Below are 23,241 nucleotides of genomic sequence, written 5' to 3' on the forward strand. Positions count from 1 at the left end.
TCGAGGACTCAGGCTCTGAGCTCCTATCCCTGTAGTTAAAGGATGAAATCCCAGTTAATGCGGGAAGTTTCTTTTCACTGGTATTCTTGCTAAAGCTAACATATTGATAAACACGTATACTGGTATTTGGGGAGTCTGGGTCTATAGAGCAGAGGTCTGAGCCTCTATTCTTGTCTAGAGAGTCCTGGGTTCAAATCCTAGCTGAGGCAGTTGTACTGTTTTCAGTTTAATTCTTCCCAACAGTTAGAGGCTGATCAGTGAACAGATTGGTACTGTGTCTGTGCAGCTCTGTAGAGCAGGGGGTTAAGTTTCTATGCTCATTGCTATAGGGTTGTGGGTTCAATTTCTGCCAAAGTGTTTTCAATTTCTTACACCCATTAACAGGTTGATAAGTACAGAGAGTGGGGCTGTGTCTGTGTGGATCTATAGAGCAGAGGGCTAAGGCTCTAGACTCATAGACACCTGGCTGTGGGTTCAAGTCTGAGAGAGACCTGTTGCTTATTTAAGTTTAATTCTTCCCCACAGTAAGAGGTTGATAAGTACAGAGAGTGGGGCTGTGTCTGTGTGGATCTATAGAGCAGAGGGCTAGGGCTCTAGTCTCATAGACACCTGGCTGTGGGTTCAAGTCTGAGAGAGACCTGTTGCTTATTTAAGTTTAATTCTTCCCCACAGTAAGAGGTTGATAAGTACAGAGACTGGGGCTGTGAGGTGTGTGTCCCTGTGGTCTGGAGGCTAAAGCTGAGGACTCACAGTTCTCTGGTTGTGGGTTCAAATCCCAACAAGACCTCAGGTTTGTTTTCAGTCTCTTACCAACAGAAACAGGTTGATAAGTGAAGAGATTGATCCTGCAGTGTGTGTGGCTCTGTGGAGTGGAGCCTAAGGCTGTGGACTTACAGCTCTGTGGTTGCAGGTTCAAGTCCTGCTGAGACCTATAGCTTGTTTTGGGTTTAATTCTTCCCCACAGTAAGAGGCTGAAAAGTACAGAGACTGGGGCTGTGCGGTGTGTGTCCCTGTGGTCTGGAGGCTAAAGCTGAGGACTCACAATTCTCTGGTTGTGGGTTCAAATCCCAGTAAGACCTCAGGTTTGTTTTCAGTTTCTTACCCACAGTAAGAGGTTGATAAGTACAGACACTGGCAGTGGGAGGTGTGTGTCCCTGTGGTCTGGAGGATAAAGCTGAGGACTCACAGCTCTGTGGTTGTGGGTTCATATCCCAGTAAGACCTCAGGTTTGTTTTCAGTCTCTTACCCACAGAAACAGGTTGATAAGTGAAGAGATTGAGCCTGCAGTGTGTGTGGCTCTGTGGAGTGGAGCCTAAGGCTGTGGACTCACAGCTCTGTGGTTGCAGGTTCAAGTCCTGCTGAGACTGGCCTGCTTTGTCTTTAATTATTCTCGACAGAAACGTGTTGATAAGCTGGGGGAGTTGTAAGGGTGGGTGGGAGGCCCAATAGAGGAGAGGGTAAGACACTGGCCTCCCGACTGCAAGGTCCTGGGTTCAAGCCCAGGCAGGAAGGATGCAGGGGGTCAGTGGCAGGGACAAGTAACTAGATGAGAAAGAGAGAGGGGTCTGGGATTTACCTTTTACTGAAACGTTTGACACTGTTGGAATTTTTCAGTAAAAGGTAAATCCCAGACCCCTCTCTCTCTTCATCTAGTTACTTGTCCCTGCCACTGACCCCCTGCATCTCTCTCTCTCACACCTTCCTGCCTGGGCTTGAACCCAGGACCTTGCAGTCAGGAAGCCAGTGTCTTACCCTCTCCTCTATTGGTCCCACCACCCACCTTTACAACTCCCCCAGCTTATCAACACGTTTCTGTCGAGAAGAATTAAAGACAAAGCAGGCCAGTCTCAGCAGGACTTGAACCTGCAACCACAGAGCTGTGAGTCCACAGCCAAGCTCCACTCCACAGAGCCACCCACACTGCAGGATCAATCTCTTCACTTATCAACCTGTTTCTGTGGGTAAGAGACTGAAAACAAACCTGAGGTCTTACTGGGATCTGAACCCACAACCAGAGAGCTGTGAGTCCTCAGCTTTATCCTCCAGACCACAGGGACACACACCTCACAGCCCCAGTCTCTGTACTTATCACCCTCTTACTGTGGGGAAGAATTAAACTTAAATAAGCAACAGGTCTCCCTCAGACTTGAACCCACAGCCAGGTGTCCATGAGTCTAGAGCCTTAGCCCTCTGCTCTATAGATCCACACAGACACAGCCCCACTCTCTGTACTTATCAACCTGTTTCTGTGGGGAAGAATTAAACCCAAAACAAGCTGTAGGTCTCAGCAGGACTTGAACCCACAACCACAGAGCTGTGAGTCCTCAGCTTTAGCCTCCAGACCACAGGGACACCCACCTCACACCCCCAGTCTCTGTACTTATCAGCTTCTTACTGTGGGTAAGAATTAAACTTAAATAAGCAACAGGTCTCTCTCAGACTTGAACCCACAACCAGGTGTCCATGAGTCTAGAGCCTTAGCCCTCTGCTCTATAGATCCACACAGACACAGCCCCAGTCTCTGTACTTATCAATCTCTTACTGTGGGGAAGAATTAAACCCAAAATACACTGTAGGTCTCTGCAGGACTTGAACCCACAACCACAGAGCTGTGAATCCACAGCCTTAGGCTCCACTCCACAGAGCCACACACACTGCAGTCTTAATCTCTTCACTTATCAACCTGTTTCTGTGGGTAAGAGACTGAAAACAAACCTGAGGTCTTACTGGGATTTGAACCCACAACCAGAGAGCTGTGAGTCCTCAGCTTTAACCTCCAGACCACAGGGACACACACCTCACAGCCCCAGTCTCTGTACTTATCACCCTCTTGCTGTGGGTAAGAGACTGAAAACAAACCTGAGGTCTTACTGGGATCTGAACCCACAACCACACAGCCCTGACTTCTTCACTACAGACCCACACAAACACAGACCCCACCTCTACACTTATCACCCTGTTACTGTGGATGAGTGAAGCCAAATACATCTCCCTCTCCCTGCCATTCAAGTACAGTAAAAGTCTTACTCTCAGTGGGAACTGAACCCACAGCCACACAACTCAGAGTCCACAACATTAACCTTCACACTACAGGACACACAGCAACCAGCTCCCAGTTCTTCACTGATCAATCTATCACTGATACTAACACTGTCTTCAAAAACAAAACTCCTGATTCATGCAGATTTGAACCCACACCCACAGACATACAAGCCTGTGGCCAGATCCTCTGATCTACAGGACCACACAGCCCACAGCCACAATCTGTATTTATCAACCTGTTACTGTGGTTAAGACTTCAACAGAGAACAGACCACCTGTCTCAGCCAGTGTCTGACCACACACCCATGTGGCCCCGACAACAGGAACTCATGTTATTTACTCTGTAGGTCAAGACACACAGAAGCCCCATATCCTTTATTTATCATCCTGCAGGTGAAATTAAATAGCACACCTTCTGCCCCAAGATCTGAACCCACAGCCCTTGAACAAGGGGGCAGAGCGCGTCCCCCGAGCCACAGTGTCTCTGTGGGAGTGGGAGTGGGGCTCCTGTGTTTGCTTGGTCTCCAGGAGTCCTAAACCCTCCAGCTGCCTGATTCTGCTCCAGGGTGAGAAGGAGGCCTCGCTGGGAATCAGCCAGGAGACCGAGGGGCTGGGCTCCCCTCCGGCTCAGGGTTCGGAACTGAATAGACGGTCGACCGGCTCCCCTCTCTCCTGGGGTGGGGGAGTGGGTCAGGTGCGGAGGTCACGAGTGCAGCCCTGACTGCCGATCTCAGAGTGAAAACAGAGGTGAGAGCATCCCGGATGGGGAACAGAGTTTTCAGAGGTGGGGGAGAAAAGACATTTGAGACACAGACTAGACTTTACTGACAAGTACAGGTTTATTCCTGCTGGAAAGAGACACCGTTTCAGCAGCACAGCTTTCTTCAGGAGCGTCTGTGTGTTTAACTGTGAACCAATCAGGAGCATCTGTGTGTTTAACTGTGAACCAATCAGGAGCGTCTGTGTTCCACAGCAGAAATGTTCTTTTTTGTTCTCGGCAAATAATGTTACTGGTCAGTGTCCCAAAGGTCAGGAACTAACACTGCCACCAAAGCAGACGTTCCTGCTGTCGGAGCTCAGCTTACCGGCGCCCTCTTGTGGCGACTCCTGGGTACTGCAGGCAACCAGCAGGACAGCCTGCTGCAGGACAGACAGACTGACTGGAAGACCGAAACCCCGGGCTCTGCTGATCTCCTTCCGACACCAGCTTCCCTCAACAGGCGAATTAGAAGACTCCCTCCATCAGGCACCAGGCAACAAACACACAGCAGGGGACTCCAGTTTAACAGATGTGTGTGGGGAGGCGCCCTCTTGTGGCGACACCTGGGTACTGCCGGCGACCAGCAGGACACCCTGCCGCAGTTCAGACAGACTGTCGGTGTCGGCAGCTCCCTCCTGGGTCCTGATCCAGTCACAGGAGACTGATGGGGAAATAATCTGTGAATGGGTAAACTTCACCCCCACATGAGTCACTGTGGTTCTAATATGAGAGATACCTGGGGCTCTATTGAGAAAACACAGACCCGCCTGACTGGTTCACAGCTAAACACACAGACGCTCCTGACTGGTTCACAGCTAAACACACAGACCCTCCTGACTGGTTCACAGTTAAACACACAGACGCTCCTGATTGGTTCACAGTTAAACACACAGACGCTCCTGATTGGCTCACAGCTAAACACACAGACGCTCCTGATTGGCTCACAGTCCTGATTGACAGCTGCTCCCACACTGGGTGTGCTCATATCCCAGGACGCTCAGAACTCCCCCCTGTTCCCAGTTTCTGCTGGTGTGGACTGAGCAGAACGCAGACCGATAAAAATACAGTCCTGCATGAGTGGAAGCAGTACATCCCACTTCCATAAGACCACAGTGCACGGTAGGAAAACCACACTGAAAAGGGACGAAGGAAAGCATCATATATGGATATGGGCATATTTTAGCGCTGTGCTAGTTTGAGAGTTTTTAGATTCTGCTTCTTGAAAAATGGAATTCAAAGAAAAGGACGGAGCAAAAGTCAATCACAGCCTGACAACTCTGGGAATAAGTTAAGCTTTATTAAAAAATCTGCAGAAACTGCAAACATCAAAGCAAGCTCACACATGGGCAGGACGGAAGTAACTGTAACTGTGAGGAGTTAATGATCCGACTCGGAAACAGTGTCTGATTACACAAAGAACACGCATGTGAGCTGGGGATAGAGACCAGCGCTGCAGTTTCTACACACACAGTAAAATAAGAAGTAAAAATGACTTTCTCTGCGAGGTGACAGATTCTGGGCCAGAGAGACTGTGCCCTGTGGTGCTGTGCTGTTTCTCAGTCTGTGGAAACTCAGATCAGACAGAGTCACGGACCGCGAGGGTCACTGGTCACTGGTCACCGTTCTCCTCGGTGAAGAGCCGCTCCCTCAGCCTGTAGTAGCTCCCCCTGCTGGCCATCAGCTCCTGGTGCGTGCCCTGCTCCAGCACCCTCCCCCCGTCAATCACAATGATCTGATCGGCCCTCTCCACTGTCTTCAGCCTGTGAGCCACAACCAGCACTGTCCGAGAGCAGCCAGAGAGAGCCTGCTGGATCTGAGACACACACACAGTATTACTACATACACACAGTATCACTGCACTGACACTGAGACACACACACACACAGTATTACTACACACACAGTATCACTGCACTGACACTGAGACACACACACACACACAGTATCACTGACACTGAGCCACAACCAGCACCGTCCGAGAGCAGCCAGAGAGAGCCTGCTGGATCTGAGACACACACACACACACAATATTACTACACACACACAGTATTACTACATACACACAGTATCACTGCACTGACACTGAGACACACACACAGGATCACTGCACTGACACTGAGCCACAACCAGCACCGTCCGAGAGCAGCCAGAGAGAGCCTGCTGGATCTGAGACACACACACAGTATTACTACACACACAGTATCACTGCACTGACACTGAGACACACACACAGTATTACTACACACACACAGTATTACTACACACACACAGTATCACTGCACTGACACTGAGACACACAGAGACACTCGCTGTCACACAGTGGGGTCAGGACAGTCACACTGACCGCGTGCTCACTGTCAGCGTCCAGACAGCTGGTGGCCTCGTCCAGGATGAGGATCTGGGGGTCTCTGATCAGAGCTCTGGCGATGGCGATGCGCTGCTTCTCTCCCCCAGAGAGCTGGGCGCCCCGCTCCCCCACATCTGAAACACAGCGCAGTGGAGGTGAGTGACTCTACATCACTGTGTCAGTGTGTTACTGTATCTATATCAGTACAGTGTCACCTGTGTCGTAGCCCTGCTCCAGCGCAGTGAGGAGTGACTCTACATCACTGTGTCAGTGTGTTACTGTATCTATATCAGTACAGTGTCACCTGTGTCGTAGCTCTGCTCCAGCGCAGTGAGGAGTGACTCTACATCACTGTGTCAGTGTTACTGTATCTATATCAGTACAGTGTCACCTGTGTCGTAGCCCTGCTCCAGCGCAGTGAGGAGTGACTCTACATCACTGTGTCAGTGTTACTGTATCTATATCAGTACAGTGTCACCTGTGTCGTAGCCCTGCTCCAGCGCAGAGAGGAGTGACTCTACATCACTGTGTCAGTGTGTTACTGCATCTATATCAGTACAGTGTCACCTGTGTCGTAGCCCTGCTCCAGCGCAGTGAGGAGTGACTCTACATCACTGTGTCAGTGTGTTACTGTATCTATATCAGTAGTGTCACCTGTGTCGTAGCCCTGCTCCAGCGCAGTGAGGAGTGACTCTACATCACTGTGTCAGTGTGTTACTGTATCTATATCAGTACAGTGTCACCTGTGTCGTAGCCCTGCTCCAGCGCAGAGAGGAGTGACTCTACATCACTGTGTCAGTGTGTTACTGCATCTATATCAGTACAGTGTCACCTGTGTCGTAGCCCTGCTCCAGCGCAGTGAGGAGTGACTCTACATCACTGTGTCAGTGTGTTACTGTATCTATATCAGTACAGTGTCACCTGTGTCGTAGCCCTGCTCCAGCGCAGTGAGGAGTGACTCTACATCACTGTGTCAGTGTGTTACTGTATCTATATCAGTACAGTGTCACCTGTGTCGTAGCTCTGCTCCAGCGCAGTGAGGAGTGACTCTACATCACTGTGTCAGTGTGTTACTGTATCTATATCAGTACAGTGTCACCTGTGTCGTAGCTCTGCTCCAGCGCAGTGAGGAGTGACTCTACATCACTGTGTCAGTGTTACTGTATCTATATCAGTACAGTGTCACCTGTGTCGTAGCCCTGCTCCAGCGCAGTGAGGAGTGACTCTACATCACTGTGTCAGTGTGTTACTGTATCTATATCAGTACAGTGTCACCTGTGTCGTAGCCCTGCTCCAGCACAGTGAGGAGTGACTCTACATCACTGTCGGTGTGTTACTGTATCTATATCAGTACAGTGTCACCTGTGTCGTAGCCCTGCTCCAGCGCAGTGAGGAGTGACTCTACATCACTGTGTCAGTGTGTTACTGTATCTATATCAGTACAGTGTCACCTGTGTCGTAGCCCTGCTCCAGCGCAGTGAGGAGTGACTCTACATCACTGTGTCAGTGTGTTACTGTATCTATATCAGTACAGTGTCACCTGTGTCGTAGCCCTGCTCCAGCGCAGTGAGGAGTGACTCTACATCACTGTGTCAGTGTGTTACTGTATCTATACCAGTACAGTGTCACCTGTGTCGTAGCTCTGCTCCAGCGCAGTGAGGAGTGACTCTACATCACTGTGTCAGTGTGTTACTGTATCTATATCAGTACAGTGTCACCTGTGTCGTAGCCCTGCTCCAGCGCAGTGAGGAGTGACTCTACATCACTGTGTCAGTGTGTTACTGTATCTATATCAGTACAGTGTCACCTGTGTCGTAGCCCTGCTCCAGCGCAGTGAGGAGTGACTCTACATCACTGTGTCAGTGTGTTACTGTATCTATATCAGTACAGTGTCACCTGTGTCCTAGCTCTGCTCCAGTGCAGTGAGGAGTGACTATACATCACTGTGTCAGTGTGTTACTGTATCTATATCAGTACAGTGTCACCTGTGTCGTAGCTCTGCTCCAGCGCAGTGAGGAGTGACTCTACATCACTGTGTCAGTGTGTTACTGTATCTATATCAGTACAGTGTCACCTGTGTCGTAGCCCTGCTCCAGCGTAGTGAGGAGTGACTCTACATCACTGTGTCAGTGTGTCACTGTATCTATATCAGTACAGTGTCACCTGTGTCGTAGCCCTGCTCCAGCGCAGTGAGGAGTGACTCTACATCACTGTGTCAGTGTGTCACTGTATCTATATCAGTACAGTGTCACCTGTGTCGTAGCCCTGCTCCAGCGCAGTGAGGAGTGACTCTACATCACTGTGTCAGTGTGTTACTGTATCTATATCAGTACAGTGTCACCTGTGTCGTAGCCCTGCTCCAGCGCAGTGAGGAGTGACTCTACATCACTGTGTCAGTGTGTTACTGTATCTATATCAGTACAGTGTCACCTGTGTCGTAGCCCTGCTCCAGCGCAGTGAGGAGTGACTCTACATCACTGTGTCAGTGTGTTACTGTATCTATATCAGTACAGTGTCACCTGTGTCGTAGCCCTGCTCCAGCGCAGTGAGGAGTGACTTTACATCACTGTGTCAGTGTGTTACTGTATCTATATCAGTACAGTGTCACCTGTGTCGTAGCCCTGCTCCAGCGCAGTGAGGAGTGACTCTACATCACTGTGTCAGTGTGTTACTGTATCTATATCAGTACAGTGTCACCTGTGTCGTAGCCCTGCTCCAGCGCAGTGAGGAGTGACTCTACATCACTGTGTCAGTGTGTTACTGTATCTATATCAGTACAGTGTCACCTGTGTCATAGCCCTGCTCCAGCGCAGTGAGGAGTGACTCTACATCACTGTGTCAGTGTGTTACTGTATCTATATCAGTACAGTGTCACCTGTGTCGTAGCCCTGCTCCAGCGCAGTGAGGAGTGACTTTACATCACTGTGTCAGTGTGTTACTGTATCTATATCAGTACAGTGTCACCTGTGTCGTAGCCCTGCTCCAGCGCAGTGAGGAGTGACTCTACATCACTGTGTCAGTGTGTTACTGTATCTATATCAGTACAGTGTCACCTGTGTCGTAGCCCTGCTCCAGCGCAGTGAGGAGTGACTCTACATCACTGTGTCAGTGTGTTACTGTATCTATATCGGTACAGTGTCACCTGTGTCGTAGCTCTGCTCCAGCGCAGTGAGGAGTGACTCTACATCACTGTGTCAGTGTTACTGTATCTATATCAGTACAGTGTCACCTGTGTCGTAGCTCTGCTCCAGCGCAGTGAGGAGTGACTCTACATCACTGTGTCAGTGTTACTGTAATTATATCAGTACAGTGTCACCTGTGTCGTAGCCCTGCTCCAGCGCAGTGAGGAGTGACTCTACATCACTGTGTCAGTGTGTTACTGCATCTATATCAGTACAGTGTCACCTGTGTCGTAGCTCTGCTCCAGCGCAGTGAGGAGTGACTCTACATCACTGTGTCAGTGTGTTACTGTATCTATATCAGTACAGTGTCACCTGTGTCATAGCCCTGCTCCAGCGCAGTGAGGAGTGACTCTACATCACTGTGTCAGTGTGTTACTGTATCTATATCAGTACAGTGTCACCTGTGTCGTAGCCCTGCTCCAGCGCAGTGAGGAGTGACTCTACATCACTGTGTCAGTGTTACTGTATCTATATCAGTACAGTGTCACCTGTGTCGTAGCCCTGCTCCAGCGCAGTGAGGAGTACCTCTACATCACTGTGTCAGTGTGTTACTGCATCTATATCAGTACAGTGTCACCTGTGTCGTAGCCCTGCTCCAGCGCAGTGAGGAGTGACTCTACATCACTGTGTCAGTGTTACTGTATCTATATCAGTACAGTGTCACCTGTGTCGTAGCCCTGCTCCAGCGCAGTGAGGAGTGACTCTACATCACTGTGTCAGTGTGTTACTGTATCTATATCAGTACAGTGTCACCTGTGTCGTAGCCCTGCTCCAGCGCAGTGAGGAGTGACTCTACATCACTGTGTCAGTGTTACTGTATCTATATCAGTACAGTGTCACCTGTGTCGTAGCCCTGCTCCAGCGCAGTGAGGAGTGACTCTACATCACTGTGTCAGTGTGTTACTGTATCTATATCAGTACAGTGTCACCTGTGTCGTAGCCCTGCTCCAGCGCAGTGAGGAGTACCTCTACATCACTGTGTCAGTGTGTTACTGCATCTATATCAGTACAGTGTCACCTGCGTCGTAGCCCTGCTCCAGCGCAGTGAGGAGTGACTCTACATCACTGTGTCAGTGTTACTGTATCTATATCAGTACAGTGTCACCTGTGTCGTAGCCCTGCTCCAGCGCAGTGAGGAGTGACTCTACATCACTGTGTCAGTGTGTTACTGTATCTATATCAGTACAGTGTCACCTGTGTCGTAGCCCTGCTCCAGCGCAGTGAGGAGTGAATCTACGTCACTGTGTCAGTGTGTTAGTGTATCTATATCAGTACAGTGTCACCTGTGTTGTAGCTCTGCTCCAGCGCAGTGAGGAGTGACTCTACATCACTGTGTCAGTGTGTTACTGTATCTATATCAGTACAGTGTCACCTGTGTCGTAGCTCTGCTCCAGCGCAGTGAGGAGTGACTCTAAATCACTGTGTCAGTGTGTTACTGTATCTATATCGGTACAGTGTCACCTGTGTCGTAGCTCTGCTCCAGCGCAGTGAGGAGTGACTCTACATCACTGTGTCAGTGTTACTGTATCTATATCAGTACAGTGTCACCTGTCATAGCCCTGCTCCAGCGCAGTGAGGAGTGACTCTACATCACTGTGTCAGTGTGTTACTGTATCTATATCAGTACAGTGTCACCTGTGTCGTAGCTCTGCTCCAGCGCAGTGAGGAGTGACTCTACATCACTGTGTCAGTGTGTTACTGTATCTATATCAGTACAGTGTCACCTGTGTCGTAGCCCTGCTCCAGCGCAGTGAGGAGTGACTCTACATCACTGTGTCAGTGTGTTACTGTATCTATATCAGTACAGTGTCACCTGTGTCGTAGCCCTGCTCCAGCGCAGTGAGGAGTGACTCTACATCACTGTGTCAGTGTGTTACTGTATCTATATCAGTAGTGTCACCTGTGTCGTAGCTCTGCTCCAGCGCAGTGAGGAGTGACTCTACATCACTGTGTCAGTGTGTTACTGTATCTATATCAGTACAGTGTCACCTGTGTCGTAGCTCTGCTCCAGCGCAGTGAGGAGTGACTCTACATCACTGTGTCAGTGTGTTACTGTATCTATATCAGTACAGTGTCACCTGTGTCATAGCCCTGCTCCAGCGCAGTGAGGAGTGACTCTACATCACTGTGTCAGTGTTACTGTATCTATATCAGTACAGTGTCACCTGTGTCGTAGCCCTGCTCCAGCGCAGTGAGGAGTGACTCTACATCACTGCGTCAGTGTGTTACTGTATCTATATCAGTACAGTGTCACCTGTGTCGTAGCTCTGCTCCAGCAGTGAGGAGTGACTCTACATCACTGTGTCAGTGTTACTGTATCTTTATCAGTACAGTGTCACCTGTGTCGTAGCCCTGCTCCAGCGCAGTGAGGAGTGACTCTACATCACTGTGTCAGTGTGTTACTGTATCTATATCAGTACAGTGTCACCTGTGTCGTAGCCCTGCTCCAGCGCAGTGGAGGTGAGTGACTCTACATCACTGTGTCAGTGTGTTACTGTATCTATATCAGTACAGTGTCACCTGTGTCGTAGCTCTGCTCCAGCGCAGTGAGGAGTGACTCTACATCACTGTGTCAGTGTGTTACTGTATCTATATCAGTACAGTGTCACCTGTGTCGTAGCCCTTCTCCAGCGCAGTGAGGAGTGACTCTACATCACTGTGTCAGTGTGTTACTGTATCTATATCAGTCCAGTGTCACCTGTGTCGTAGCTCTGCTCCAGCGCAGTGAGGAGTGACTCTACATCACTGTGTCAGTGTGTTACTGTATCTATATCAGTACAGTGTCACCTGTGTCGTAGCCCTGCTCCAGCGCAGTGAGGAGTGACTCTACATCACTGTGTCAGTGTGTTACTGCATCTATATCAGTACAGTGTCACCTGTGTCGTAGCTCTGCTCCAGCGCAGTGAGGAGTGACTCTACATCACTGTGTCAGTGTTACTGTATCTATATCAGTACAGTGTCACCTGTGTCGTAGGTCTGCTCCAGCACAGTGAGGAGTGACTCTACATCACTGTGTCAGTGTGTTACTGCATCTATATCAGTACAGTGTCACCTGTGTCGTAGCCCTGCTCCAGCGCAGTGAGGAGTGACTCTACATCACTGTGTCAGTGTTACTGTATCTATATCAGTACAGTGTCACCTGTGTCGTAGCCCTGCTCCAGCGCAGTGAGGAGTGACTCTACATCACTGTGTCAGTGTTACTGTATCTATATCAGTACAGTGTCACCTGTGTCGTAGCCCTGCTCCAGCACAGTGAGGAGTGACTCTACATCACTGTGTCAGTGTGTTACTGTATCTATATCAGTACAGTGTCACCTGTGTCGTAGCCCTGCTCCAGCGCAGTGAGGAGTGACTCTACATCACTGTGTCAGTGTGTTACTGTATCTATATCAGTACAGTGTCACCTGTGTCGTAGCTCTGCTCCAGCGCAGTGAGGAGTGACTCTACATCACTGTGTCAGTGTTACTGTATCTATATCAGTACAGTGTCACCTGTGTCGTAGCCCTGCTCCAGCGCAGTGAGGAGTGACTCTACATCACTGTGTCAGTGTGTTACTGTATCTATATCAGTACAGTGTCACCTGTGTCGTAGCTCTGCTCCAGCGCAGTGAGGAGTGACTCTACATCACTGTGTCAGTGTGTTACTGTATCTATATCAGTACAGTGTCACCTGTGTCGTAGCCCTGCTCCAGCGCAGTGAGGAGTGACTCTACATCACTGTGTCAGTGTGTTACTGTATCTATATCAGTACAGTGTCACTTGTGTCGTAGCCCTGCTCCAGCGCAGTGAGGAGTGACTCTACATCACTGTGTCAGTGTGTTACTGTATCTATATCAGTACAGTGTCACCTGTGTCGTAGCTCTGCTCCAGCGCAGTGAGGAGTGACTCTACATCACTGTGTCAGTGTGTTACTGTATCTATATCAGTACAGTGTCACCTGTGTCGTAGCCCTGCTCCAGCGCAGTGAGGAGTGACTCTACATCACTGTGTCAGTGTGTTACTGTATCTATATCAGTACAGTGTCACCTGTGTCGTAGCCCTGCTCCAGCGCAGAGATGAATTTGTGTGCGTTTGCACTCTCAGCTGCTCTCTGTACTCTCTCCAGCGGACAGTCTGGGAGTCCGTAGGCAATGTTGTCCCGGATGGATCCAGAGAACAGAACCGGCTCCTGACCGACCATGGACACCTGAGAGAGAGAGAGCAGCCCTGAGTCACACTGAGGCGCAAGTGTAGGACAGTGGAGTATCATTACTGTGGAATAGCACAGTACTACTACTGTCACACAGTACAGTGCAGTACAGTGTTACTACTGTAGTACAGTACCAGTACCTCGCTGTGATGTAGTACAGTGCAGTACAGTGTTATTACTGTAGTACAGTATCGGTACCTCGCTGTGCTGTAGTACAGTGCAGTACAGTGTTATTACTGTAGTACAGTATCGGTACCTCGCTGTGCTGTAGTACAGTGTTATTACTGTAGTACAGTACAGTATCGGTACCTCACTGTGCTGTAGTGCAGTGCAGTACAGTGTTATTACTGTAGTACAGTATCGGTGCCTCGCTGTGCTGTAGTACAGTGCAGTACAGTGTTATTACTGCAGTACAGTATCGGTGCCTCGCTGTGCTGTAGTACAGTGCAGTACAGTGTTATTACTGTAGTACAGTATCGGTACCTTGCTGTGCTGTAGTACAGTGCAGTACAGTGTTATTACTGTAGTACAGTGCAGTATCAGCACCTCGCTGTGCTGTAGTACAGTGCAGTACAGTGTTATTACTGTAGTGCAGTATCAGTACCTCACTGTGCTGTAGTACAGTGCAGTACAGTGTTATTACTGTAGTACAGTATCAGTACCTCGCTGTGCTGTAGTACAGTGCAGTACAGTGTTATTACTGTAGTACAGTATCGGTACCTCGCTGTGCTGTAGTACAGTGCAGTACAGTGTTATTACTGTAGTACAGTATCAGTACCTCGCTGTGCTGTAGTACAGTGCAGTACAGTGTTATTACTGTAGTACAGTATCGGTGCCTCGCTGTGCTGTAGTACAGTGCAGTACAGTGTTATTACTGTAGAACAGTGCAGTATCAGCACCTCGCTGTGCTGTAGTACAGTGCAGTACAGTGTTATTACTGTAGTACAGTATCGGTACCTCGCTGTGCTGTAGTACAGTGCAGTACAGTGTTATTACTGTAGTACAGTGCAGTATCGGTACCTTGCTGTGCTGTAGTACAGTGCAGTACAGTGTTATTACTGCAGTACAGTATCGGTACCTCGCTGTGCTGTAGTACAGTGCAGTACAGTGTTATTACTGTAGTACAGTATCGGTACCTCGTTGTGCTGTAGTACAGTGCAGTACAGTGTTATTACTGCAGTACAGTATCGGTACCTCGCTGTGCTGTAGTACAGTGCAGTACAGTGTTATTACTGTAGTACAGTATCGGTACCTCACTGTGCTGTAGTACAGTGCAGTACAGTGTTATTACTGCAGTACAGTGCAGTATCGGTACCTTGCTGTGCAGGTAGCTGTGCTCGTAGTCCTGCAGCGGGTGTCCGTCCAGCAGGATCTCTCCCTCCTGGGGCTCGTAGAATCTCTCCAGCAGACTCACACAGGTGGTCTTTCCTCCTCCGGAGGGTCCGACCAGAGCTGTGATCTGGCCAGCCTTCAGCTCCATAGACAAGCCCTGTGAGAGCACAGAGGTCAGCGTGTCCACAGGGTGTCTGACTAGCAATGGAGTAACACTTCAGCACTGTTACACTGTTATTACACTGTTATAGACAGTATATAAAGGGTTCAGGGTTACTGGACTGATACAGACAGGAAACACTGTTCAGACACAGTGCTATCTCTGCAGGGCTCAGCTCCTCAGTCACTGTATTGCTGTGACAGTTTGAGAAGGAAGGAGATGTTATTACACATGTATTACACTGTTATGACTGTGTTATAGAGAGTATATAAAGGGTTCAGGGTTACTGGACTGATACAGACAGGAAACACTGTTCAGACACAGTGCTCTCTCTGCAGGGCTCAGCTCCTCAGTCACTGTATTGCTGTGACAGTCTGAGCAGGAAGGATGTGTTATTACATGTGTATTACACTGTTATGACTGTGTTATAGACAGTATATAAAGGGTTCAGGGTTACTGGCCTGATACAGACAGGAAACACTGTTCAGACACAGTGCTGTCTCTGCAGGGCTCAGCTCCTCAGTCACTGTATTGCCAGTTTGACAGTCTGAGCAGGAAGGAGGTGTTATTACACGCGTATTACACTGTTATTACACTCTTACAGACAGTACCTGGAGGGCCGGCCGGTCGGGCCTGCTGGGGTAGCAGAAGGTGACGTTCCTGAACTGGACGTGCCCCCTCAGAGAGGGGGGCTGCAGGCTGCCCTCTGCACACACCTGGGGCCTCCTGTCCAGGTACTCGAACACCTTGCCGGCCGCGCCCACCGAGTTCAGCATGTCCCCGAAGACGTAAATCAGAGTCTGAGATGAAATCCATAAACACAGACCGGAAGCAAACGTTTTAGCAAGAAATCTTATCAGGATTGTTTGCTTTTAGTTTGTATTTTTAAATGGTTTGAAGGCCATATCATCCAGTTGAGTGAAAGGATTCATTACTACGGAACACGTAAAGGTTTATCCCAGGCTGAAAAGAGAAGGAAACACAAACCTGTCTTGAGCAGGAATAAACCTGTACCTGTTCCTTTGCAGCCTAGCCATGCTGACGCAGCTCCCTACTCAAACTGATCAATGACTATTACAGCAACAGAAGTGAACTTCTCAAGTAAAACATTCCAGCTCTCAAGAATATCATGAAAGTATAACAAAACTGAAGTGAATTTGGAATCTGATAGTGATGCTGTGATGTGAAGTGAGGATAATGTAACGTGATTATAGTGCTGTAAATTTAAAATGAGAAAAATGTACAAGTACTGAAAAGACAATAGTCACTACTTATAATTCTTCAAGAATTATATTCAATTTATAAAATGATATTCACTAGATTTAAGTGAGTAGTATTTCATTTTGATACATGTTCTGCTTAAAAATTTAAATACATTTGTCCTTAAATCTATGCTGTTGAATACAAACCAAGGCAACTAGGAACACAGACACACCCTAATACTTCTCCCCAGGTCCATCTGGTAGAGGAGGAAGGAGACCAGGTTCCCTGTGCTCATCTGTCCTGTCTGGATGAAGAGTCTCCCGTAGTAGAGCATGATGACCTGCATCCCCAGAGAGACGAGCTGCAGCAGAGACACAGGGCTTATACACACTGACTGGACACTCCAGTACATGAACACTGCACTGAGAGAGTGAGGGGTTCATACACACACACTGACTGGACACTCCAGTACATGAACACTGCACTGAGAGAGAGAGGGGTTCATACACACACACTGACTGGACACTCCAGTACATGAACACTGCACTGAGAGAGAGAGGGGTTCATACACACACACTGACTGGACACTCCAGTACATGAACACTGCACTGAGAGAGAGGGGTTCATACAGACACCCTGACTGGACACTCCAGTACATGAACACTGCACTGAGAGAGAGAGGGGTTCATACACACACACTGACTGGACACTCCAGTACATGAACACTGCACTGAGAGAGAGAGGGGTTCATACAGACACACTGACTGGACACTCCAGTACACTAACACTGCACTGAGAGAGAGGGGTTCAGACAGACACCCTGACTGGACAGGATGTGAGGAGGACAGCGGTCTGGACTCTACCCTGCGGAGGAGCAGGTACACAGCCCTGACGGTGTCTCTCCTGGTCTTCAGGAGGTGAGTGTCCTCCAGCCTGCTGTCGTATCTCCTGGCCTCGCTCTCCTCCATGTTGAAGCTGCGCAGAGTCCTGATGCCCGACACGGACTCGCCCGCCGCCTCGTTCGCCCTGGCCACCGAGTCCTGCACCTCCTTCGACAGCCTCTGCAGGACACGCGACAGTGAGAGCACAGGTGAGACAGGTGGGATAGTGCCTGCCCTGGGCCGTACCTGGTAGGACAGGTGAGACAGGTGGGATAGTGCCTCTCCTGGGCCTTACCTGGTAGTACAGGTGAGACAGGTGGGATAGTGCCTGCCCTAGGCCGTACCTGGTAGGACAGGTGAGACAGGTGGGATAGTGCCTCTCCTGGGCCTTACCTGGCAGTACAGGTGGGACAGGTGGGATAGTGCCTGCCCTGGGCCGTACCTGGTAGGACAGGTGAGACAGGTGGGATAGTGCCTCTCCTGGGCCTTACCTGGCAGTACAGGTGGGACAGGTGGGATAGTGCCTCTCCTGGGCCGTACCTGGTAGGACAGGTGGGATAGTGCCTGCCCTGGGCCGTACCTGGTAGTACAGGTGAGACAGGTGGGATAGTGCCTCTCCTGGGCCGTACCTGGTAGTACAGGTGAGACAGGTGGGATAGCGCCTGCCCTGGGCCGTACCTGGTAGTACAGGTGAGACAGGTGGGATAGTGCCTGCCCTGGGCCGTACCTGGTAGTACAGGTGGGACAGGTGGGATAGTGCCTCTCCTGGGCCTTACCTGGTAGTACAGGTGAGACAGGTGGGATAGCGCCTGCCCTGGGCCGTACCTGGTAGTACAGGTGAGACAGGTGGGATAGTGCCTGCCCTGGGCCGTACCTGGTAGTAGGTGTCGTAGACGTTCTGCAGCATGCCCGTCACGGGCGTCTCCATCAGCATGAGCAGGGTGAGCTTCCAGGACAGGCTGACCATGAGGGCCAGCATGCCCACGGTCCTGACCAGCGTCCGGAGCAGCACGTTCACGTTCAGCGCCACCGTCATGCCCATCAGCCTGGTGTCCGTGGCCAGCCGGGAGGTCAGGTCCCCTGCAGGGCACAGCGGGGGGGGTCAGCGCGAGAGCAAGCCCCCGAGAGCCACGAGCCTCTGTGGCCCCGACACCCCACTGCCGCCAGCTCCTCACAGCCCTACAGGTGGGATTCAGGGTTTCCCACAACTGGCTTCTGTCCAGTTACCACCTGCTCGTGCCACAGGGCAGCTCGGCCCTCGGCCCTCGGGGCTCGGGGCTCAGAGTTCAGGGGGCTCAGGGTTCAGGGCAGCTCGGCCCTCATGGCTCAGGGGACTCATGGCTCAGGGGACTCATGGCTCAGGGGGCTCTGGGCTCTGGGCTCTGGGCTCTGGGCTCAGGGCTCAGGGGACTCAGGGGACTCAGGGGACTCAGGGGACTGGGGGCAGGGGGCAGGGGGCAGGGGGCAGGGGGCTCCTCTCTCACCTGTTTTGGTCGTTTCGAAGAAGCCGACCTCCTGTCGCACCAGAGCGCCGAAGAGCAGCACCTTGATCCTCCGCGAGAAACCGGCGATGCAGCACATGAACAGGCCCCCGCGACACCCCGCACACAGAGAGCTGTGGACACAGGGCACCCCCAGATCAGAGCACTGCTGATACACACAGACACACCCCGCACACAGAGAGCTGTGGACACAGGGCACCCCCAGATCAGAGCACTGCTGATACACACAGACACGCCCCGCACACAGAGAGCTGTGGACACAGGACACCCCCAGATCAGAGCACTGCTGATACACACAGACACGCCCCGCACACAGAGAGCTGTGGACACAGGACACCCCCAGATCAGAGCACTGCTGACACACACAGACACACCCCGCACACAGAGAGCTGTGGACACAGGGCACCCCCAGATCAGAGCACTGCTGATACACACAGACACACCCCGCACACAGAGAGCTGTGGAGACAGGGCACCCCCAGATCAGAGCACTGCTGATACACACAGACACACCCTGCACACAGAGAGCTGTGGACACAGGGCACCCCCAGATCAGAGCACTTCTGATACACACAGACACACCCCGCACACAGAGAGCTGTGGACACAGGACACCCCCAGATCAGAGCACTGCTGATACACACAGACACACCCTGCACACAGAGAGTTGTGGACACAGGGCACCCCCAGATCAGAGCACTGCTGATACACACAGACACACCCCGCACACAGAGAGCTGTGGACACAGGACACTGAGCACTGAAAGAGACAGACAGGTCTCACCTGCCCATGGAGAAGACACTGAGAGAGACAGACAGGTCTCACCTGCCAATGGAGAAGACACTGAGAGAGACAGACAGGTCTCACCTGACCATGTAGAAGACACTGAGAGAGACAGACAGGTCTCACCTGCCCATGGAGAAGACACTGAGAGAGACAGACAGGTCTCACCTGCCCATGGAGAAGACACAGAGAGACAGACAGGTCTCACCTGCCAATGGAGAAGAGGCCCATGAACAGGATGGCCGTCAGGAAATTGCTCTGCTGGTACTGGGAGCCCAGGATATCGATCACCTTCCCAGTGTAGAAGGGGATAAACATCTCACCTGCCCACAGACACACAGAGTCAACACACCGAGCTGCTGGACTGTCTCCTGTCCCAGTGTGCCCAGTGTGAGAGGAGTGGAATGGGCTGTGTGTTAATCAGAAGCTCGTCAGCAGCAGTGTACACACACTCTGTACACACACGAGCTGCTGGACTGTCTCCTGTCCCAGTGTGCCCAGTGTGAGAGGAGTGGAATGGGCTGTGTGTTAATCAGAAGCTCGTCAGCAGCAGTGTACACACACTCTGTATACACACGAGCTGCTGGACTGTCTCCTGTCCCAGTGTTCCCAGTGTGCCCAGTGTGAGAGGAGTGGAATGGGCTGTGTGTTAATCAGAAGCTCGTCAGCAGCAGTGTACACACACTCTGTACACACACGAGCTGCGGGACTGTCTCCTGTCCCAGTGTGCCCAGTGTGAGAGGAGTGGAATGGGCTGTGTGTTAATCAGAAGCTCGTCAGCAGCAGTGTACACACACTCTGTACACACACGAGCTGCTGGACTGTCTCCTGTCCCAGTGTGCCCAGTGTTCCCAGTGTGCCCAGTGTGAGAGGAGTGGAATGGGCTGTGTGTTAATCAGAAGCTCGTCAGCAGCAGTGTACACACACTCTGTACACACACGAGCTGCTGGACTGTCTCCTGTCCCAGTGTTCCCAGTGTGAGAGGAGTGGAATGGGCTGTGTGCTAATCAGAAGCTAGTCAGCAGCAGTGTACACACACGAGCTGCGGGACTGTCTCCTGTCCCAGTGTGCCCAGTGTGCCCAGTGTGAGAGGAGTGGAATGGGCTGTGTGCTAACCAGCAGCAGAGCCAGGACTCACAGAGCACGGCGAGGGCCAGGAAGACGAAGGCGGCGCCCATGGGCAGCAGGTCGGGCCTGTAGAGGCGCAGCACGCGCAGGAAGAGCCCCCGGGCCGCCCTCTCGCCGCCCCCCGGCGCCCCGCCCTCGGGGAAGCTGCCCTCCCAGAAGAGCGCGGCGGCGGCCGTGGCCCCCAGGCGCAGTGCGGCGAAGCCGGGGCCCCCGGCGCCCAGGGGCCGCCCGCCCAGCGCCAGGCGCCCACTCTCGTAGGCCGGGCCCAGCAGGCACAGGGCCGCCAGCCCGTGGCGCCGCGCCCCGCCCGCCAGCCGCCACAGCGCGGCCAGTCGCAGGCCCGCCAGCAGCCAGAGCCGCGCCAGGCGCTCGGGGGCGAAGGGGCCCCGCGGGGCCGGCAGCAGGAGGGAGGAGCCCCGCTCCAGCCCCGCCCACAGCGCCAGGTCGCAGGCCAGCAGCGCCGCCCACGCACACACACCGCGCAGGGCCTGAGGGGGGCCGGGCATCGCACCTGCGGGACAGAGAGAGAGAGAGTGAGAGTGAGCCTGCAGGGCCTGACGTCCACTGTCTGTCTGTGTGTGTGAGGACAGACACCCCACTGCAGGGCCTGACGTCTACTGTCTGTGTGTGTGTGTGTGTGTGAGGACAGACACCCCACTGCAGGGCCTGACGTCTACTGTCTGTGTGTGTGTGTGTGTGAGGACAGACACCCCACTGCAGGGCCTGACGTCTACTGTCTGTGTGTGTGTGTGTGTGAGGACAGGCACCCCACTGCAGGGCCTGACATCTACTGTCTGTGTGTGTGTGTGAGGACAGACACCCCACTGCAGGGCCTGACGTCTACTGTCTGTGTGTGTGTGAGGACAGACACCCCACTGCAGGGCCTCACGTCTACTGTCTGTGTGTGTGTGTGTGAGGACAGACACCCCACTGCAGGGCCTGACGTCTACTGTCTGTGTGTGTGTGAGGACAGACACCCCACTGCAGGGCCTGACGTCTACTGTCTGTGTGTGTGTGTGTGAGGACAGACACCCCACTGCAGGGCCTGACGTCTACTGTCTGTGTGTGTGTGTGAGGACAGACACCCCACTGCAGGGCCTGACGTCTACTGTCTGTGTGTGTGTGTGTGTGAGGACAGGCACCCCACTGCAGGGCCTGACGTCTACTGTCTGTGTGTGTGTGTGTGAGGACAGACACCCCACTGCAGGGCCTGACGTCTACTGTCTGTGTGTGTGTGAGGACAGACACCCCACTGCAGGGCCTGACGTCTACTGTCTGTGTGTGTGTGAGGACAGACACCAAACCTGCGGGACAGAGACAGAGACAGGTCCTGAGCCCAGTGTGTCTGTCTGTCAGTACCCATCGGTACCAGCGCCCCGGGCTGACCCGCTTTCCGCTTGGAACGACACCGACACCGAGCCGGAGCCGGCTTCCCAGCCCAGCCCACCCCACCCGCGCTCACGACACCGACACGAACACGAACACGAACACGACACACGGGGACACACACACCACCCCGGCCGCCGGGTCAGAACCGCCTCACCTGAGCTCATGTCCGCAGTCCGCTCCGGCACCAGCAGACGCTCACCCGGGTCTGACTCGGGCGCTTTCGCTTTCGCTCCGAGCCGGCGGCGGGACTTCCCCGGGCGGAGCTGGGCGGGGGGAGGGGAGGACAGGGGCCTGTTTCAGGGCATCTCCCGGGCACAGGCAAAAGGGCCCGAGCAGGACACCAGGGCCCAGGCACATCGCTGAGCTGGGGGGCTGGGAGCCGAGGTCGGGGGGCTGGGGTCAGGGGTCAGGGGTCCGGGGGGCTGGGAGCCGGGATCAGGGGGTCTCGCTGCAGCGAGCGGCCACAGCTGCAGTCCCTCATGCGGCCACACGGTGGAGCCCCCGCGCCGCAGGTCCGCTGTGGACGCGCTTCCCGTAAACCGGCCCGCCCTGCTCCTGTTATTTACAAGAAGCCCCCCCCTCCCTCTCTCCCCGCGGGGTTCACCGTGGGGATTTCCCGGGCGCCGCTGCGAGCCCGGCCGAGGCCCTGGCCTTGTCGGACACCACGGTCTCTTCTCTCACGGCTCTGCGAATTAAACACGATTTACTGCCCCGTACTCTGCTTTTACCCTGCACTCCCTGGGCTTGGCTGCTCTGTCCTGCGTTTCTGTACCTGAATTCACCGGCTTTCAGTACGTTTAACCGTCGCAGACCGCAAAGGGTTTGAAAAGGTTTAAAAACGCGTCCTTAGCGGCCGTGTTTGGATCCGAGCCGGAAGCTAGGACACCGTCGCCATGGCAGCCGATCGGGGGTCAGAGGTCAAGATCGCGCGCGCTTCCGTTTCCGGCGAGGCCAACCTGCCCGGCAACCAGAGACGAGCCGACGCTGATTGGCTGAAAACCGAGCTCTCGCGTAGCCAATAGGAATCCCCGAAATAGCTTTTTTTTAATTCAGTATTTTTTGTAGAGAAGCCAGGGTATCGGCTTCAACCACAGGGCTGGGCAGCCTGTTCCCCACCCCCACCCCTCTCTGTGTACAGTAGAGCCTCCTGTCCTGACTGGAGGAGCTCACCCAGCTGTGTCTGGAGAGGAGCCAGGGTATCGGCTTCAACCACAGGGCTGGGCAGCCTGTTCCCCACCCCCACCCCTCTCTGTGTACAGTAGAGCCTCCTGTCCTGACTGGAGGAGCTCACCCAGCTGTGTCTGGAGAGGAGCCAGGGTATCGGCTTCAACCACAGGGCTGGGCAGC

The 23,241-nt window shown here is 52.6% G+C and overlaps 1 protein-coding gene across 4 annotated transcripts; it reads right to left on the reverse strand.

The window, feature by feature from the left end:
* Positions 1–8: 8 nt before the first annotated feature.
* LOC148813638 (antigen peptide transporter 2-like) lies at positions 9–22,262 on the reverse strand. Of its 4 annotated transcripts, XM_088908034.1 has the most exons (13): positions 22,049–22,262; positions 20,516–21,016; positions 19,586–19,700; positions 18,579–18,709; positions 17,969–18,174; positions 17,077–17,274; positions 16,446–16,574; positions 15,622–15,810; positions 14,834–15,007; positions 13,356–13,515; positions 6,146–6,282; positions 4,128–4,463; positions 9–29 (listed from the first exon to the last, which is right to left on the reverse strand). In XM_088908034.1, exons 1-13 carry the CDS (start codon positions 22,056–22,058, stop codon positions 24–26), a joined length of 2,292 nt encoding a protein of 763 aa, XP_088764160.1. In that variant the 5' UTR covers positions 22,059–22,262; the 3' UTR covers positions 9–23. The 4 variants fall into 4 exon arrangements, with proteins under 4 accessions (XP_088764160.1, XP_088764159.1, XP_088764161.1 ...); XM_088908033.1 differs by lacking the exon at positions 9–29 and having other exon boundaries at positions 3,961–4,463; XM_088908035.1 differs by lacking the exons at positions 9–29; positions 4,128–4,463 and adding an exon at positions 5,081–5,615 and having other exon boundaries at positions 22,049–22,255.
* Between the last annotated feature and the right edge of the window lie 979 nt (positions 22,263–23,241).

Source organism: Atractosteus spatula (assembly GCF_055471065.1).
Source record: "Atractosteus spatula isolate fAtrSpa1 chromosome 10 unlocalized genomic scaffold, fAtrSpa1.hap1 SUPER_10_unloc_1, whole genome shotgun sequence".
In the NCBI taxonomy this organism is placed as follows: Eukaryota; Metazoa; Chordata; class Actinopteri; order Semionotiformes; family Lepisosteidae; genus Atractosteus; species Atractosteus spatula.

Bases quoted from the DNA above. Each gene is read 5' to 3' on its own strand.
- LOC148813638 (XM_088908033.1), bottom strand. The intron at 18,710-19,585 runs GTGAGACCTGTC...CTGTGTCCACAG, and splicing joins GGCCTCTTCTCCATTGGCAG to CTCTCTGTGTGCGGGGTGTC. The intron at 15,811-16,445 runs GTGTGTCTGTGT...ATTTCATCTCAG, and splicing joins ACCTGGGGAGAAGTATTAGG to ACTCTGATTTACGTCTTCGG.